Here is a 17,508-nt window from a genome sequence, read left to right as displayed (position 1 = left end):
TCACGCGACGGCTACACTTCGCAGATGGTCCTATAATGCTCCGCCGTCGTCATGTACTGCTGTAACCGCACTCAGCAGCTGGTAGTCAAGTCGTCCCGGCCATGTCTCGGTTCTGGTCCTCTACCTCTGTCCGACAATGAAAAGTTCTCGATGGCTACAGATTCCGTTCCTTGGCGGGACTGGCAGGAAAGTCCGTAATGGACTGAATCCTCGAGATGTGCAGTCAAAGAAGAAGGACCACGATGAGCATGCGGGCCGGGTGGTTGGTGGTACATTGTCAAGCAGTGGTCCTCTCACCGAGGAGCAGAGCCATGGGACCAATCTGAGCGAGCAGAAGACTGAAGGCGATGGCAATTTCACCGAGGAAGAAACTCGCGTTCGATTCGCCAAGAATGATGCCGAAGATATTGTACAAGACTATAATGCTCCCATCCGGTGGTGGGTAGTTGCAACACTGTTCCCACTAGTTGCAGGTATGCTGAGAAGGCTCTCAAGGATGTTCGAGTGGTGCTAATCGTGGTGAACTCCCAGGCACCTTCGGACCAATGGCCTCAGCCTTCAACATCTGCGCCGTCGCCGTCCCATGGCGAGTCATCGTCTCTCCGATTTCTACCCAAGCAGAAGGTCCTCATATCCCGGACCCCAACTGGCTGATAGGGATTAATGCTCTATCCATTGCTATCGCCATTACAGCCAATCTTGCTCTCATGTCGCACATGACCAAACACGTACGATTCAACGTCTCGGCGCCCATTACGATAATCGGCTGGTTCATCTCCGGCGTGATCGATATTGCGATTGTGGCTGCGGCGCCTGCTCATGTGCCATTGCCAACGACTGGCTACGGCACTGCGACATGGTCGCAGGCTTATTACTATGCTATCTTCTCCGGTTTCATATATATCTCGTTGTCCTTCATGCTCGCTTTTACAGCATACTCGTTATGGCACAAGCAAATAAGTGGTTCATTTAAGCTTACTTTAGCTCAGCGTAGCTTGATGGTCCATACGACGTTGTTCATGGGATATATACTGGGTACAGCAGCGATATATCGTCAAATCGAAGGCTGGCTCTACTTGGACTGTGTGTACTTTGCAGTTGTGACGCTCTTTACCATTGGCTTTGGAGATTTCGCGCCTGAAACAACCGTAGGTAGAGGTTTGTTTCTACCTTTTGCTCTGGGCGGGATCGTCTTTGTGGGTCTGATCATTGCAAATATTCGTGGTCTTGTGCTAGAGAGTGCATCCCTGAAGGTCTCTACGAGACTCGTCGAGAAGGCAAGAACCCAGGTAGGGCTCGATTTTCACGACTACCTCATTGCACTATGGCTCACATATGGTACAGGCTATTAAGCGTGGTGATCCCGAGAACGGTGTGCTGAAAATCCGTGGCTACAAGCGGCGAAACCTGATAGCATCCACTGAGCTAGAGTCACGCCAGAGAGAGTTCAATGCCATGAGGGAGGTGCAGAAGGTCGCTGCACGGAACGACAAGGCACTCGCCCTTCTGAGAGCCACGACCGCTTTCCTGATGTTGTGGTTCGTGGGCGCAGTGTGTCTCTGGGAAGCCGAGGCGTCGACTGGTGGCGATAATTGGACGTATGGCCACAAGAAGACTCGCTACTAAGGGCGTGCATCAAACGACTGACATACGTTCGCAGATATTTCGAGACCATCTACTTCACATACGTTGCCCAGATAACCGTCGGCTATGGTGACTTTCACCCGCAGACAAATTCAACCAAGCCAGCTTTTGTTTTCTGGGCATTGCTTGCTCTTCCAACCCTTACAGTGCTGATTGGTGCTGTCGGAGACGCCGTCACAGATGCTGTAAACTGGTTCAGCCTATGGATACCAAAGATCGCTCCGAAGATCACCTACCTGGCTCGAAAGATCGCTCAACGACCTGCCAAAGTCCAGGAGTGTATCAGAGAGGCCTCTGAGGACCAGACGACGACAAACGTGGGTGCGTTCCAAGACATCGCAGATAGCGAAAAAGGTGACATGGGTTCGGACGACGCCGAGAAGAACGCTTTCGGCGATATGAGCTCGGGATCTTCGAACAAAGCATACCGCTCGTATATCATAGCTCGAGCTGCTCAGAAGGTCATGGAGCATGTCGATGAACGACCACCACGGAAGTACACCTACACAGAATGGACGTGGCTTCTCAAATTACTGGGCGAAGATGAGGCAGACGAGTCAGGCCACCGCAGGGTCGGTCTGTCCACCGGCAAGGGAATAGAAGTAGGACTTCCTCCACTTCAAGGCAAGCACCAGCAATGGTCATGGATGGGACAAGAGTCGCCCTTGATGGATCTGAAGGATGGCAGCGAGCCGAAATGGGTACTGAAGAGGCTCTTGAAGGTATTGGAGCACAATGCGAAGAAGCAAGGTGATGAGAGTGCTGGCAGTCGGACAAACCAAGGTTACGCATCTCACCGAGACAGTGATGCTGTGTTGCCCATGCCTGGGAGATTCCCGCGTGTTGGTACCATCAATGGATCCGAGCCATCATCAGGCAAAGGGTAGTCTGATATACTCTTCATTCAGATAAGCAGCACCACTCTCGTACAGAGCCTTCTAGCCCAGCCTCTCCATTCACTGACTTCGCTGCGGCGCTTCTTCGGCTCGGTCAAGGATGCATATATGAAACTTTGCGCAGCTCGCACGAACAGGGGAGTAGCTAGATCTTTGCAAGTAACGTACGTGTTGCACACAGTGCCACGAATGAACGCTCGCCACACCACGCAGGGTGTGCCTTCCCTTTTGCGCCATCCTTCAAGATTACGAGTGTAGAGATTGCGAGATGTGTGGTTTGAGACTAGAGGTATGCTTTTGATCTCCGCTCTGCTCACTCCACAAGATCGTCTCTCAGCGCAAACACCGCCTTGATCACCTCGTCCATCTTACTCCTCATGGCATCATGGAACATGACGTTCGTGATATAGGTTTTACAGCCCTTCACCTTCTTCGCAGTCTCCATCCCGAGATCGAAGTCAACATACATGTCCTCCGTGTACGACGCGCAGTAGACCGGGACCTCATTCTTTGCGAGCTGTTCTTCATCGAATAGAGGTGGCCAGGAAGAGTCATTCGCAACCATCTCAGCGACAGGCGCAACTTTGCGTAGCTCGGCATAGTCTTCGAACATGTGAGGGAAGACCATCTCGCCTGTGAAGAAGATAGGTTGATTGTCGTCGTTTGCTGGCTTGTCCAGGGTGAAGAGGTCTTTGTATTCGTCCATCATGCGGTGTGCGGACCATTTCGGTGCATTACCTGCACAGTAGAGTGGTTCGTGGATGAGAGCATAGAGGATGTTGTCATCAAATGACGAACCACCGTCGATCGCAGAAAGCGTTGGGCGGGTCAAGTGACCGAATGCTTCAATATTCATACTGGCTTTTAGCACGATCTCGTGAAGCATATCGACTCCGCCGTGGAAGCCGAGGACAATGCCCAGCTGTCTGAAGCGGCGGCGTGTCAGGGTGCCTTCGGAAGGAAGCTTGATCTTGCCATCACCGAAACGTGAGAGGTAGTTCATTATGGTCTTGACCCTCGCAATATCTTCTGAGAATTTGGCGTAGTATGTCTGGTTACGCTGGATCACTTTCTTAAAGAGACGGCGGTAGACTTCATCTGGTGAGTCGACTAGAGGTTGAAGACCACCGAAGACGAAGCACTCGCGAAGTCCTTCAGGGTGGAAGGAGAGGTAGCTCATGGTGCAGAATCCACCAAAAGACTGGCCAATCGTACTCCATTTCTTCTTCTCCTCGGGATAATCAGCGGTCAGTGCTTGTCGTATAGCTTCACAGTCCTTCACGATCGAGTCCGCGCGATACAGCTTCAAGTATCTTGCCTGCACTTCGTCAACGCCACGCATTTGCAGCGTCGAGGCCGTGACGGGAGAGCTCAGACCTGTGCCTCGTTGGTCGAGATAGAGTAGCTGGTAGCCACGATCTAGTATTGGCTGCGTAAAGCTGTAGTTCTGAGGAGAGCGACAAGACATTCCTGGACCGCCTTGGAGATAGCACATCCATGGTAGCTGATCCTTATCCTTTGGCGTCTCGGGGACGACTGAGGTATCATGCTTCTTCACACTTCTGGCAAAGAGTCGCAAAGACCCACCGTCCGGCTTACTGTAATCCTTTGGTACATCAAAGAAGTGCTCCGTAACCTGTTGTTTGCCTACCAGATGTGAGTATGGGTGTGACTTTTGGGCCATCGTTTTCGTCTTATGCACACCTACCGGCAACCTGATACGTCCTCTGACTCACGATCTTGGCAGGCGATATCGTGGACATCTTTCGAGCGAGGCGCAACATGCGAGGACAAACGAGCGCTACGGATGTTCAAGATTGTGGAGTTTGGAGAAGGTGGAATTCTCGCAACACAACGGACTTTTTGTAGAGGCCACCACATATATTGCAATAATACAAGAGTGACAGAGTTGCACAGTCGGGATTCTATCTACTGACTGCTTTCTAATTCCGTATACGGCGTTCGCAATGGTCAAAGCGAAAGGAAAAGAAGCAGCAAAGAAAGCCGAGAAAAAGGCACGAAAAGAAGCCTCGCATCAGAAGAAGTCGTCCAAGAACGAGAAGAAGCAGATCACGAAGAAGGGCAAAGACGACGACAGCGACGCCGAAGATGCCGACCTCGACGCAATCCTGGCCGAATACCAGAAGCAACAAGAACAGTTCCTCAAAGTCACCGAGATTGTGTCCGAGCCACCCTCGCCACGCTCCTCAGCGACATTAGTAGCCTCGCCAGCGAATGCCAGTGAGATCTTCCTCTTCGGCGGCGAGTATTACAACGGGGCCCTGGTATCTTTCTTTGCGGACCTCTACGTCTACAAGACAAACTCGGACTCGTGGCGCAAAGTCACAAGTCCGAATTCGCCACTCCCTCGCTCCGGACATGCCATGTGTCAGGGAGGCAACGGTGGTGGGATCTATGTCTTCGGCGGTGAGTTCTCGAGTCCCAAACAAGGGACATTCTACCACTATAACGACTTCTGGAGACTAGAGCCCAGTTCACGGGAATGGACGAAGCTGGAAGGGAAAGGTGGACCGCCTGCGCGAAGTGGACATCGTATGACTTATTTCAAGAACTACATTGTTCTCTTTGGTGGCTTCCAGGATACGAGTCAGCAGACAAAGTATCTCCAGGACGTGTGGCTGTATGATACACAGAAGTTCAGCTGGCATGAGCCTAAACTACCTCCTGCAGCTGGGAAACCAGATGCGAGGTCTTCCTTCTCATTACTCCCACACGAGTCTGGAGCTGTGCTGTATGGAGGGTACTCACGAGTCAAAGTCGCCACAACGGCGGCAAGGGCTTCGAAGGGTGGCAAGTTGGGATCGAGAGTCATTATGAAACCTGTCGTGCATCAGGATACTTGGTACCTACGGATCACGCCTCCAGCTTCAGACGCGCCAGCCAATGCGCTGCCGACTGTGAGGTGGGAGAGGAGAAAGCGACCAGTAAATACACCCAATCCTGCTCGAGCCGGAGCGACAATGGCCCATCACAAGGGACGTGGAATCTGCTTTGGTGGTGTACATGACGTGGAGGAGAGTGAGGAGGGCATCGACAGCGAGTTCTTCAATCAATTGTTTGCCTACAACATAGACCGCAATCGATTCTTTCAGCTGGGTTTGCGAAGGCCACGAACTTCAGCTAAGAAGGTCGCTGGTGCAGCTGATCGAAGTCGGAGAGGGAGGGGTAAAGCAGATGAGGAAGAACTACTGCGGAACTTAGCTCTAATAGAAGGCAAAGGCACAGCGGACATTGAGATGCCTGACGCTGACAAGGCCGATGCTGCTGACGAATCCGAGAAGGTCGAGAAGCCGACAATGTGGGAGATGCCGCATGTACGCTTCAACGCACAGCTGACGGTGCAAGAGGATGTATTGTATATCTTCGGTGGCACTTTCGAGAAGGGAGATCGCGAGTACACATTCGACGAGATGTGGGCGATTGATCTTGGAAAGCTAGATGGATGTAGAGAAGTCTTCAAGCGGGAGATCGAGGATTGGCAGGGCAGTGAAGACGAAGACAGTGAAGAGGACGACGAAGATGATGGTTCCGATGACTCCGAGGACGAGGAGGCAGAGGAGGGAGCTGCGCCAAGTACACCTGCCACATCGATCGCACCCAGCGAAGACGCCACTGCCGCAGCTGCCCAGCTCGCGGAAGATGTTCAGGAAGAAGAGACCACAGACACATCAACCAACGACAGACTCCCGCACCCCCGCCCCTTCGAATCCCTCCGCGACTTCTTCACCCGCACCTCCAACGACTGGCAAGACGTGCACCTCGACTGGCTGAAATACCAGCGCGACGTGGACGCCACTTCGGTCAAGGAGATCCGCAAAAAGGCCTTCGCGCGCGCGGAGCAGAAATGGTGGGATGTGAGGGAGGAGATCCAGGGACTGGAGGATGAGCAGGAGGCAGCGGGGATTAGCGAGGTGGTTGCACTCGATCAACGGGGAGGTGGAGCAGAGGGCGGGGTTGGAAGGAGGCGATAGTTCAATGAGGGTCCGGAACACAGTGAAGACCTACAGGCTCCAGAACTGCAGTCACACCTGTGCCGTCTAGAGTCTCTTCACCTCTTTGACGTCAGCTTGCAAATCATGCTCCCATATCCATCGCTGCTTAGCATGCGCGGCGTTGGGACCGCAGGAGACAGACGCCTGCGCCTTTCGTATCCTCGCAAAGGCTAGGGCGGGCTGGAGCAGCATGGCGGTTGCGTGAGTATGGGTAGAATTGATTGTGGTATGGTGGGGTGTGGTGTGATGCGATGCGATGTGCTCAGGCCAGGGCAGGTCATTGGCGCCACCTTGCTATATCTCCACCGGCACTCCCAGCATGAAGGAGTCCAGCAGCTGTGTAATCGAACCGCCTACAACCCCTCCCACGCGATCGCAATACTATACTTCCTGTTCGGATCCATTTCACGTGTCGGTATCATCACGGCAACATCTCTCTGCCTGTGGTAGCTCTTCGTACGTCAACTGGAAGAAAGTGTAGGATGGCAATCGTGAAGATTGTCTGATCAAAGGAGCTCATATACTTGCCACGGTAACCTATACGAGAAGTGAATGGGTGTGAACGCAGCAGACACTTCGATGCTGATCTGCTTGCTCGACATGCAATGCATGGTGAGGTAAAGAGAGACGGAGGTCAAGTGGAAGAGCATTCGGCAGATCGCGTTCTTGCACAGACCACCGCGTCAAGCTAGCCAGGCAAGAGCTAGGAGGATGGAAAACATATGGTCTAGTAGTCAGCAGAATACACGTTTTGTACAGTCAACTATCACTTCATGATGAGGCATAACGCTATCACCTAGCAGCATCAACACCCCACCACAAGCACATCCCAACCATCTCCTCTCCCCCACTCCTCCCCACCACATCCTCATCCTCTCCCACTCACCAAACACATCTATGCCAACAACATCTTCCTCGGATCCTCAATAAACTCCTTAATCTTGACCAAAAACGTCACCGCCTCCCGTCCATCCAACAACCGATGATCATACGTCAACGCCAAATACATCATCGGTCGGATCTCCACCTTTCCATTGATAGCGACAGGTTTATCCTTGATGGCGTGCAGGCCGAGCACAGCAGTCTGTGGCAAGTTGATGATAGGCGTACCCATGAGCGAGCCGAAGACGCCGCCGTTGGAGATGGTGAAGGTGCCGCCAGCCATGTCTTCGATGGTGAGTTTGTTATCGCGGGCCTGCATCAATCAGAGTCAGTAAAAAAGCCATACTCCAGCCTCTTATCTTCCGAAAATGTAATGCACGGCATACCTTCTTTCCCAAATTCGCAATTTCCTGCTCAATCCCCACCAGATCCAACGCCTCCGCATTCCTCACCACAGGCGTCACCAACCCCTTCTCCGTCGCCACCGCTACGGAAACATCCACATAATCCCGATACACAATCGTATCCCCACCACCCGGACCCTCGATACTAGCATTGACAGCCGGGATATCCTTCATAGCCAAAATGGCGGCTTTGGAAAAGGCACTCATGAACCCGAGTTTCACGCCGGTGTTCTTGAGGATCTCGTCCTTGTAGCGCTTGCGCATGTCCATGAGGGCGGACATGTCGACTTCGTTGAAGGTGGTGAGGGAGGCGGCGGTGTTTTGCGATTGCTTCAGACGTTCGGCGATACGGAGACGCATGCGGTTCATCTTCACTCTGCGCTCCTCACGGCTACCGTATGGTGACTCGACCTTGGGTTTTTGCTCAGTAGGCAGCTTTTCAGGCGAAGGTTTCGAAGGTTTTGACTCTTGCTTTGGCGGTTGTTGCTTCGACTCTTGCTTTGGTGGTTCCGGCTTCTTTTCTTCTTGCTTGGGTGGTGGTGCTGGCGAAGACTTTGATTCCTCCTTTCCACCTTCTGGTTGGGAAGAGGTTTCTTGTGCGTCGGATGCTGGTGACTTGGGCTCGTCCTTTGCCTTCTCTGATGACTGGCCAGGCTCGCCGCCAAGATCTAGCTTGACCAAGTCCTGACCAACTGTCACAGTATCCTCCTCGTTTGCCAAGAATTCTTTGATGGTACCAGCCGCAGGCGCATTGACTGCGACATCGATCTTGTCGGTCTCGATGGTGGCAATCTCCTCGTCCAGCTCAACGTAGTCGCCGACCTGTTTCGAGAATTGTTTGAGGGTACCTTCGGTAATGGATTCGGCCATGTCTGGCACTTTGACGATCTTCTCCTCTGTGCCGTATTAGTCTGATGGCTTCTTTCCAAGCTCATTCCGTAACGAACCATTGCTGCGGGATGTGAGGCTGAACAGGCGAGTTTGCGTAGGAAGGATAGCTGTTCTGCCAGCCATATCAGTCTTCTAAGCGGTACACCGTGCCATTGTGCCGGACTGACTGTGGTCGTAAGCTAGCAACAGACACTCCCGAGACATTCGAAAAGCGGGAAAGAGTACTGAGGCCGGCAGTACACCGTAATAAGCTGTGTCCAGAGCACCGAGGTGTTGATCGCAGGAGTTGTGACGCAGCTCTCGTGCCAGTGGCCAGACGGCGGAGGCATTGAGAGCTCGACATGATCCCGAGAGACGGCAGTATGCCTTTGAGTAGCTCCCAGTATCAAGCCAAGGCGAATTGGTATGGTCGTAGGGGAGAGTAAGGTAGGGGCTGTAGAGCAGATTATAGAGAGCGGTGTTTGCAGGTTTGAAGATCGCTCGCTGTGAGCTTCTGGTCCGTCACCCGTCTCGAGCCGAAAGTGAAACGGATGGTCCGAGCGTTTCGCTTGACCCCAGCATCAAGACAGAGCACTCGGACGCAGATGGCAACAAGACGACATTGGAGGTGGTCACATTCTCCTTTCACAGCGAACGGAAGAGTGAACTGAGCCGAAGGTGGACTAGCAGCTACGACCGGCACACCATGGCCGCCCGACTCGAGGTCTTGTGAGCAGGACATGCGAGCCATTGGGCTAGGACACCACCACTGACACCTCTGCTACTCCACAGGCACCTCTACCGCCGCTCCCTCAAGCTCGCCCTCGACTGGACCATCCACCGATACCTCTGGCGCGGCCAAGCAGTCTACATCCGATCCCTCTTCGAAGCGAACAAGCATATCAGTCAGCCAAGACAGCAAAAAGTAGGCATACACACAGACACCGAGCTCCGCGTTATCGAAGAGGAATCACCTGTTATAACGCAGTACTGATGATCTGGCAGGCACTGATCGACGAGACCGAGGCCATCCTACAGAAATGGAAACACCCAGATCCATACCGACCACCCACGGCTCCCGGTGGAAGCAAGTATGAGCGCAACCTGTCACCACATACAACAGAGCGTAAGGCTAACCCCAAATCTACGCGACCGACTACGACTTGATATACTGACTCCCGCACAGCTCCGCCACATATGCATGTATAGAAGTGTGGGACGAGGGAATGGCGTTTTATGGCATGTACATATGGTGGCAGTCTACCCGCACTTGTATGAAAGAAAATACAAATGAAGACGGCAGTCTCAATGCAATCCTCTCAGGCCGACGATGGTAGTAACTCTATTGGTCCTATGGAACTGATCTACAGCCTTGGTCGGGAACCTTCGGCATCACGCAAAAGCGCCTTGCTCCGCGTCTCCACCCAACTCCGAATCACCTTCACCAAGCCATCAATCTGCGCCACCGTATTACCAGCATGTAGGCATACCCGTATCCGCTCCGTCCCCAACGGTACAGTCGGTGGCACAATCCCACGAACCGTAAAGCCCTCTGCTTGACAATGCGCCGCCAGAACCTTTGGCTCAGACGACAGCACGGCAAAGATTGGCGATTTGGGACACTCGGCTGGTACACGCAGTAACGCCCGCGCATGTTCGGCATCCGAAACAGCCAGAAGCGAAGCCTGCAAGCCCAGTAGCCGCTGGTGGAAATCCTGTATCAACATCTCCAAATTCGCCGCCAGGTGCTCCGTCTTCCCAGCCGAGAGGAAGTCATACGAGGCTTTGATAGCCGCCAAAGCAGGATAGGACATGAACGTCGTGTATATCATCGGTCTGGCGTAGTTGATGAGGTATTCCCGGATCGTCGGACTGCACAATAGAATGGCGCCATTGCAAGCAAGCGACTTGCCGAAAGTGTGAAGTCGGACTGTGATTGCGTCTTCCAGACCCAAAGCGTTGACGAGCCCTCGACCACCGGAGCCGTAAAGACCTGTACTATGTGCTTCGTCCACGATGAGATGTGCGTTACCCTTCGGCAGCAGCGTCTTGAGTACCTTCGTAATCTGCCCAATAGGCGCCACATCACCATCCATACTATACACCCCCTCCACAGCCACAAAAACATTTTTCCTCCCGCCCCTCACCGCCTCATCCCCGTCCACTAGTCCTCGCACAACCCCTTCCAAAGCCAGCACATCATTATGCCTAAACCCCCAAAACCTCCCCGCCCGGGACAATCTCATCCCATCATGAACACTAGCATGAATAAACTCATCATACACCACCACATCCCCCGGCTGTGGCAAACAGGAAAACAACCCCACATTCGCGTCGAAGCCCGAGTTACATAGTAATCCCGCTTCCGCACCATGGAATCGCGCGATCTGCTTCTCTAGATCTAGAGCATAATTCGAGTTCCCGTCTAGGAGGCGAGAGCCGGTCGATCCTGTTCTGTTGAATGCGGGACTGCGTTCCAGTTCTTGGAGGAAGTTCCGTCGGAGTTCTGGGTTGGTGGCGAGGGAGAGGAAGTCGTTGGAGGAGAAATCCACATCTATTGATTTCGTGGTCGTGAGGCGTCGGATCGTGGATGAAGATCGTCGTTTATCGAGGGAATGGTTTAGTGTGGTTTCCAGACTAGAGGGATTGCTTTTAGTGGCGACATTAGACATTATGATGTTGCATGTTGTGTCAGCTCCAGAGTCCTAGGCAGAGTAGATGAGGCGTGAGAGAGATATCTTGGTCTGTCTTTGACCTAAATGATGGCGGCTCAAATATATGTATTGTGTGAGCATTTAGACTTCCCAATGGCTTCACCGCGCTTCGGGCCTCGGCCGCCTTTGTGAGATCAACTTCATGCAGGTACGATCTTGTGCAACGACAGCTCCATCATACATCTCGTCTTATCTTTCATTGTGGCGTTGTCGGGATGAGGCAGGTCGGCTCGGTACTATGGCCGAAACTACGAGTCTTGCAGGTCTATGGAGCGAATACTGGTATTGGGAAGACCATCTTCTCGTCGATTCTTTGTCGAGCTTTTCGAAGAAGATTTAAGAAGGTGCATTATTTGAAGCCGGTGTCTACTGGACCACAGGAGGAAGCTGATGATCGGTGAGCAATATCCCACCAGTATGAGCGTGCTCTCTAAGCTTCACTGCTGTTCTCAAGTGCCCTTCCGGTCGAGATATGGTTGCTCGTGTCTTTAGGGTTAGGGTTTGGGTAAGCATCGACGAGGAACACTTTCGCTGATACAACGACCAGGCATCTCTCTACATTGAGTAAGAATGTCAAGGCTCGATGTCTGTATCAGTTCGCGGAGCCTGTGAGCCCACATATAGCTGCAAGGTCGTCATCGCAGGCATGTATCACCGTCAGTTACCTTGGTTATACGAGACTAATAGAGCACAGCCGTGTAGCGACCGTGATATACAAGCAGCGGTCTACGACGAGCTGAGGTCATACAGTACCGGCGAGGATAGCGTCGCGATCGTGGAGACTGCTGGCGGTGTACTTTCCCCTGCACCAAGTGGCAACTCACAAGCAGATCTATATCGACCGCTTCGATTACCTGTATTCCTGGTTGGAGACCATCAACTAGGCGGGATAGGAACCACAATCTCTGCGTGGGAGTCGTTACACATTCGGGGCTACGATGTACAGTCCGTTGCGTTGTTCTCGGAGGGACGATACGACAACCACAGCTACCTGAAAGAGTACTTCGCCGACCGCCACGTCCATGCTTTCTCGATACCGCCGCCACCTGAAAGACGACCGGATGCGAGTGACGATGCTCGAGCTATGCAGCAGTACTACGAGGCGTCCGAGTCGTTACAAGACGTGACAGCTTTCACCAATACCTTCATCGACGCCCACGACAAACGCATCTCGAATATCCAATCAATGCCCGCCGAAGCTGTGGAAGCCATATGGCATCCCTTCATGCAACACAGCGAGCGCTCCGCCAACACCATTACTGCCATCGACTCAGCATATGGCGACTACTTCCAGACTCACACCACCCAGCAGAATCCCTCGACAACATCCGAACCCGCAGTCCTGAAGCCAGCCTTCGACGCATCAGCATCATGGTGGACACAAGGTCTAGGCCACGGCAATCCAGATCTGGCTTTGACAGCCGCTCATGCCGCCGGAAGGTACGGCCATGTCATGTTTGCCTCCGCCGTGCACGAACCTGCTTTGCGTCTTGCCCAGACACTTCTAATCTCAATGGGCAATGCTCGCCTAAGCAAAGTCTTCTACACAGACAATGGAAGCGCAGGCATGGAAGTGGCAGTGAAGATGGGGATTCGTGCTGCGGCGACACGGTACGGCTGGGATGCGCAGAAGGACGACATCAAGATCTTAGGATTGAAGAACAGCTATCATGGCGACACGATCGGGACCATGGACGCTAGTGAGCCGAGTATCTATAATAAGAAAGAACCGTGGTATACTGGACGAGGCCACTGGATGGATTTCCCCACTGTGAAGATGAGCAAGGGTGAGTGGATTATCGAACCGGTAATTGCCGATGAGGGAGAGGTGAAGACTTTCGAAAGTCTAGATGCTGTTTTCGACATCTCAAGCAGGCAGACGGACGCCAAGGCATACAGAACTCATCTGGACCATGATCTGGCCGAGCTGCACCAGAAGGGTGTCAAGTTCGGAGCTCTAATACTCGAGCCCATCATCCTAGGCGCAGGTGGCATGCTCTTCGCCGACCCACTGTACCAACGCTGCCTTGTTGAAGCCGCCCGTGCTTATGATCATAATCCAAGCAGCAACAACGACCCTCTAGCCTGGACAGGAATGCCAGTCGTCTTCGACGAAATCTTCACTGGTCTCTACCGCCTTGGCCGGTTCAGCGCTGCATCCTTCCTGGATGTCCAACCAGATATTGTGGCCAACGCCAAGCTGCTGACGGGTGGAGTGCTGCCACTATGCACCACAACTGCCAGCCAAAGCATCTTCGAGGCTTTCTTGAGTAATGACAAGACTGATGCTCTGCTGCATGGCCACAGCTATACGGCGCATCCGATTGGCTGCTCGGTTGCTAACAAGAGTCTTGAGGTTATGGCGAAGCTGCAAGATAGTGCTGACTGGAAAGGCTTTAAGGGGCAGTGGCAGGGAAATGAGCAGCTCTCCACCTCCGCCAAGTCCAAGCAAGATGAGGGTGTCTGGAGCATGTGGTCGGAGGCTTTCGTCAAAGCCGTCTCACACAGATCGCAAGTCGACTCCGTCTTCGCCATCGGCTCTGTCCTCGCCATCTCACTCAAAGACGCCGATGGTCAGGGCTATGCTTCGAAGGCGGCATGGAGTCTCCGAGACAAGCTATTAGCCGGCAGTCCAGGCGAGGATTGGGTCGTGCATTCCCGGGTCCTGGGTAATGTGTGGTATGCCATGGGAGCCATGACCACGAGTCGAGAGACCATCCAGGCACTGGAGGAGAGGATCTACAACGCGATAGAGTAGTATCCCGCTGTCCATCTATACATCCACACCTTGCTCCCTTGCAAGCTTGTATATCGCATCCGTAATCGGCTCGACATCCATCTTCTTGATCGGCACTCTATGCGTCCCATCCCACTCAATCACCGTAACAGTCTCGGGATCATGATACTGACCCAACATCTTCCGATGCAAATGCAGCCCCGCATCATTCAGCCCATGAACATGTATCGTAGGAATCCTCAACACATGCGGCGACACCCCCTCGAACAGAAACCCCTCACTAATCGCTCCCGCCGCCACCGTAGCCGAACTCCTGCTCAAATCCGAGAACGAAACAATCGGACTCCTGCCCGCTAGTAGCACCCCAAACTTATACTCCGTCCCACTCTTTCCCTCCTTCTCAAGCCGAACCTGCTGCTCATAAAGCAACGAACTCGTCAACTTCGCCCCCTGCGAGAACCCCAAAATCCCCACCCAAGGCCCAGTACCCTCATCCTCCTCCTTGGCAGTATTAATATTATACATAACCTCCTCAACCGCACTTTCATCATCAATAGCGGGATGCTCGGGTAACCACCTCAGCCAGCGGCGAAAGGGCCCACAGTCCTCGTAGACGGGGACGATGCCCGGGCCGGGGTTACAGTAGAAGGGCCCGTCGGCGAAGACGAGGCGGAAGTCCGGGAGGAATTTGATGAGGGAGCGGGCTTGCATGCGGAAGACTTCGGCTGTGACGCCGCCGCCGTGGAGGCAGAGGATGCGGGGGAGGGGGGTGGTGTCGCGGGGGGTTGGGGCGCGGGAGGTGTCCATCGTGAGGGTTGTAAGTGGGTTGGTGTGGTGTGGTGAGTGGGCTGGGGCTGCCACGCTTTTCTTTTCGTCCTTGCTACGGTGAGTCGAGCATGTATGTGTACGTTAGAAGACGGGATGGATGGGAGAGAAAGTCGTCCTACTACCTGTAATGAAGAAGTTGTTATGCTATTTCGATTACGGACTCCGAGCAGCAGCTGAAATGCTACATCGGTGCATACCTTAGTGGAGCTCCGGCGATGTCAGCAAGCTCAACACGTCTCGCAGTCAATTCATCGGTGCAGATAGCAGAAGCATATTGCATTAGCAGTGGCAATCATAGACAGCTATGGAGCATGTAGCGGGAGAGCTGTGTCACCATTCAAAGGACAGCAGTGGTCTGTGAGCCGACGACATGAGAAGTACTCCCGTGAACCTTCGAGTGAGACATACATGTATCCGGTCGGTGTTCTACACGATATGCTGCGAAGTATTATTATTGCAGTCTCGCGATCGAACATGAGTAAACTAGATAGAAGACCAGTACTGAATGCACTTGCTTGTCAAAGAGGACATGGTTCAGAGACACGAGGGTGAGGAGACGATGCGAGAAGTGCACGAACGAGAGAAGATATCTGATCAGAAAGCTCCATTTGGTATCATCATAAAGCTAGCTCAACGCGCTGCGTAGCCACCACCATCATGCCAGGCTTCTCACATCTTCTCGGGCGCATAATGTACAGCTTTCTCTCACTGCTTCCGCTTCAGGAGATCAGATGCGTGTCAAAAAGCAATAAAAGGAAAAAGGCCCATGATGATCGCGCATCATATCCACCCCCGAAGACCATTGATGAAGCCCATTATCATCATGTCAAAAGTTTCAAGCACCTTCGACGCCGTACCCTGTGTTGTGAATCATTGTTGAGGAGGAGGTAAGAGAGACTGAGAACTAAGGAGACGCGAGAGGCATCTACAGTTCTTGGCTGGGGCCGGAAGCGCCCTTGGTGCCGGTGGTCTTCTTTGGGAGGAGGTCTGGAGGGAAGTAGGTGTTAGTGGTTGTATGCGAGAGGTGGATAGGATGATGAAGCTTACTCTGGTGAATGTTGGGCAAGACACCGCCCTGGGCGATGGTGACGTGGCCGAGAAGCTTGTTCAACTCCTCGTCGTTGCGGATGGCGAGCTGCAGATGACGGGGAATGATACGGGTCTTCTTGTTGTCACGAGCGGCGTTGCCAGCCAACTCGAGGATCTCAGCTGCCAGGTACTCGAGGACGGCTGCGAGGTAGACGGGGGCGCCTGAGAAAGGAGTGTTAAGATGAGCCGAAGTGAGTGACATGAATGGATAGCTTACCAGCACCAACACGCTGTGCGTAGTTGCCCTTCCTCAGAAGACGGTGGACACGACCGACTGGGAATGCGAGACCGGCCTTGGAGGAACGGCTATGAAAGAGAATTGATGTCAGTATACGACCGAGAGGATTGAAGTGAAAAGACGCGTTGTTTTGGATCGGAAAAGCGCGTCAAAGGCATCCAGAAGTGATGGATCAGTGAGGGAAGATGGGAATACACACCTCTGAGCGCTAGATTTGGCACCGCTGGCCTTGCCTCCGGATTTGCCTCCAGTCATTTTGATGGTGTTGATGTGCTTGAGTTGGTTTGGGAGATGGGAATGTCGTGGATGGCGATGGGTGGATGTGTGAGCTGGTGTTGTTGATGTTTGGAAGAGAAAGAGGAAGCAAGAAGTTGATGTCGCTGCTGGGGTTGCGCAGTATATGAAGTAGTGGCCAGTGTGGGGGGATTCGGCGAAATCAATCAATCGCAGGCGCGCATCGCATCACATCACCCAAATTCCGCTGTGATTAAAATGCGGCTCCACCCGGGGCGCGCGCTGTACAAGAAGCTGCCACTCCACCCTTCGCGCCTCTTGCACTCTCTCTTCCAAACATCAACATCGACACTTAGCCTCCGCACCAACCGACTCATCCATCATAGGACATCAACAAAACCACATCCAAATTCCAATCCCAACCCAAATCAGTCGAAATGGCACCCAAGACCGCAGCGAAGGTGAGATCGCGTCCACAAATCGCATCACTTACGGATTTATCGCGTTTCTTTCACTCAATACTAACTGTGATTTCTCAGACCCCCACCACCGCCGGCAAGGCACCAGCTGGCAAAGCTCCTGCTGAGAAGAAGGAGGCTGGCAAGAAGACCGCCGCCCCATCAGGCGACAAGAAGAAGCGAACAAAGACCCGCAAGGAGACGTACAGCTCCTACATCTACAAGGGTACGCGTCGCCTCCATCCACCTCATCCATCACTTACATCTGAACGCGTCACTAACACGATTATGTTTGTACAGTCCTCAAGCAAGTCCACCCCGACACCGGCATCTCCAACCGCGCCATGAGCATCCTCAACTCCTTCGTAAACGACATCTTCGAGCGCGTCGCAACCGAAGCCAGCAAGCTCGCCGCCTACAACAAGAAATCCACCATCTCGTCGCGCGAAATCCAGACGTCCGTGCGACTGATCCTCCCCGGTGAGCTGGCCAAGCACGCCG

General features: G+C 53.2%; 8 protein-coding genes across 8 annotated transcripts; 3 read left to right on the top strand and 5 right to left on the bottom strand.

Moving 5' to 3' along the window:
- Nucleotides 1–136: 136 nt before the first annotated feature.
- Nucleotides 137–2,531, top strand: LTS14_002742 (uncharacterized protein; the record flags this gene model as incomplete). Its single annotated transcript, XM_064835448.1, has 4 exons — nt 137–473; nt 532–1,289; nt 1,345–1,598; nt 1,661–2,531. The coding sequence occupies 4 exons, from the start codon at nt 137–139 to the stop codon at nt 2,529–2,531; spliced, it is 2,220 nt and encodes a 739-aa protein (XP_064697383.1).
- A 322-nt stretch (nt 2,532–2,853) lies between these two features.
- Nucleotides 2,854–4,303, bottom strand: LTS14_002741 (uncharacterized protein; the record flags this gene model as incomplete). Its single annotated transcript, XM_064835447.1, has 2 exons — nt 2,854–4,187; nt 4,249–4,303. The coding sequence occupies 2 exons, from the start codon at nt 4,301–4,303 to the stop codon at nt 2,854–2,856; spliced, it is 1,389 nt and encodes a 462-aa protein (XP_064697382.1).
- Nucleotides 4,304–4,507: 204 nt separating this feature from the next.
- KEL3 (Kelch repeat-containing protein 3) lies at nt 4,508–6,532 on the top strand (the record flags this gene model as incomplete). The annotated part of the gene is made up of 2 exons (XM_064835446.1): nt 4,508–4,967; nt 5,028–6,532. The coding sequence occupies 2 exons, from the start codon at nt 4,508–4,510 to the stop codon at nt 6,530–6,532; spliced, it is 1,965 nt and encodes a 654-aa protein (XP_064697381.1).
- Nucleotides 6,533–7,448: 916 nt separating this feature from the next.
- Nucleotides 7,449–8,709, bottom strand: KGD2 (2-oxoglutarate dehydrogenase complex E2 component; the record flags this gene model as incomplete). The annotated part of the gene is made up of 2 exons (XM_064835445.1): nt 7,449–7,748; nt 7,822–8,709. 2 exons carry the CDS (start codon nt 8,707–8,709, stop codon nt 7,449–7,451), a joined length of 1,188 nt encoding a protein of 395 aa, XP_064697380.1.
- A 1,364-nt stretch (nt 8,710–10,073) lies between these two features.
- Nucleotides 10,074–11,381, bottom strand: LTS14_002738 (uncharacterized protein; the record flags this gene model as incomplete). Its single annotated transcript, XM_064835444.1, has 1 exon — nt 10,074–11,381. One exon carries the CDS (start codon nt 11,379–11,381, stop codon nt 10,074–10,076), a length of 1,308 nt encoding a protein of 435 aa, XP_064697379.1.
- Nucleotides 11,382–11,638: 257 nt separating this feature from the next.
- LTS14_002737 (uncharacterized protein) lies at nt 11,639–14,181 on the top strand (the record flags this gene model as incomplete). The annotated part of the gene is made up of 2 exons (XM_064835443.1): nt 11,639–11,820; nt 12,111–14,181. The coding sequence occupies 2 exons, from the start codon at nt 11,639–11,641 to the stop codon at nt 14,179–14,181; spliced, it is 2,253 nt and encodes a 750-aa protein (XP_064697378.1).
- A 15-nt stretch (nt 14,182–14,196) lies between these two features.
- LTS14_002736 (uncharacterized protein) lies at nt 14,197–14,967 on the bottom strand (the record flags this gene model as incomplete). Its single annotated transcript, XM_064835442.1, has 1 exon — nt 14,197–14,967. One exon carries the CDS (start codon nt 14,965–14,967, stop codon nt 14,197–14,199), a length of 771 nt encoding a protein of 256 aa, XP_064697377.1.
- A 946-nt stretch (nt 14,968–15,913) lies between these two features.
- HTA1 (histone H2A) lies at nt 15,914–16,570 on the bottom strand (the record flags this gene model as incomplete). The annotated part of the gene is made up of 4 exons (XM_064835441.1): nt 15,914–15,975; nt 16,036–16,239; nt 16,295–16,383; nt 16,515–16,570. 4 exons carry the CDS (start codon nt 16,568–16,570, stop codon nt 15,914–15,916), a joined length of 411 nt encoding a protein of 136 aa, XP_064697376.1.
- Between the last annotated feature and the right edge of the window lie 938 nt (nt 16,571–17,508).

This window comes from Recurvomyces mirabilis (assembly GCF_035927965.1).
Source record: "Recurvomyces mirabilis strain CCFEE 5264 chromosome Unknown scaffold_5, whole genome shotgun sequence".
In the NCBI taxonomy this organism is placed as follows: Eukaryota; Fungi; Ascomycota; class Dothideomycetes; order Mycosphaerellales; family Teratosphaeriaceae; genus Recurvomyces; species Recurvomyces mirabilis.
This window is presented reverse-complemented; position numbering and strand designations above follow the sequence as displayed.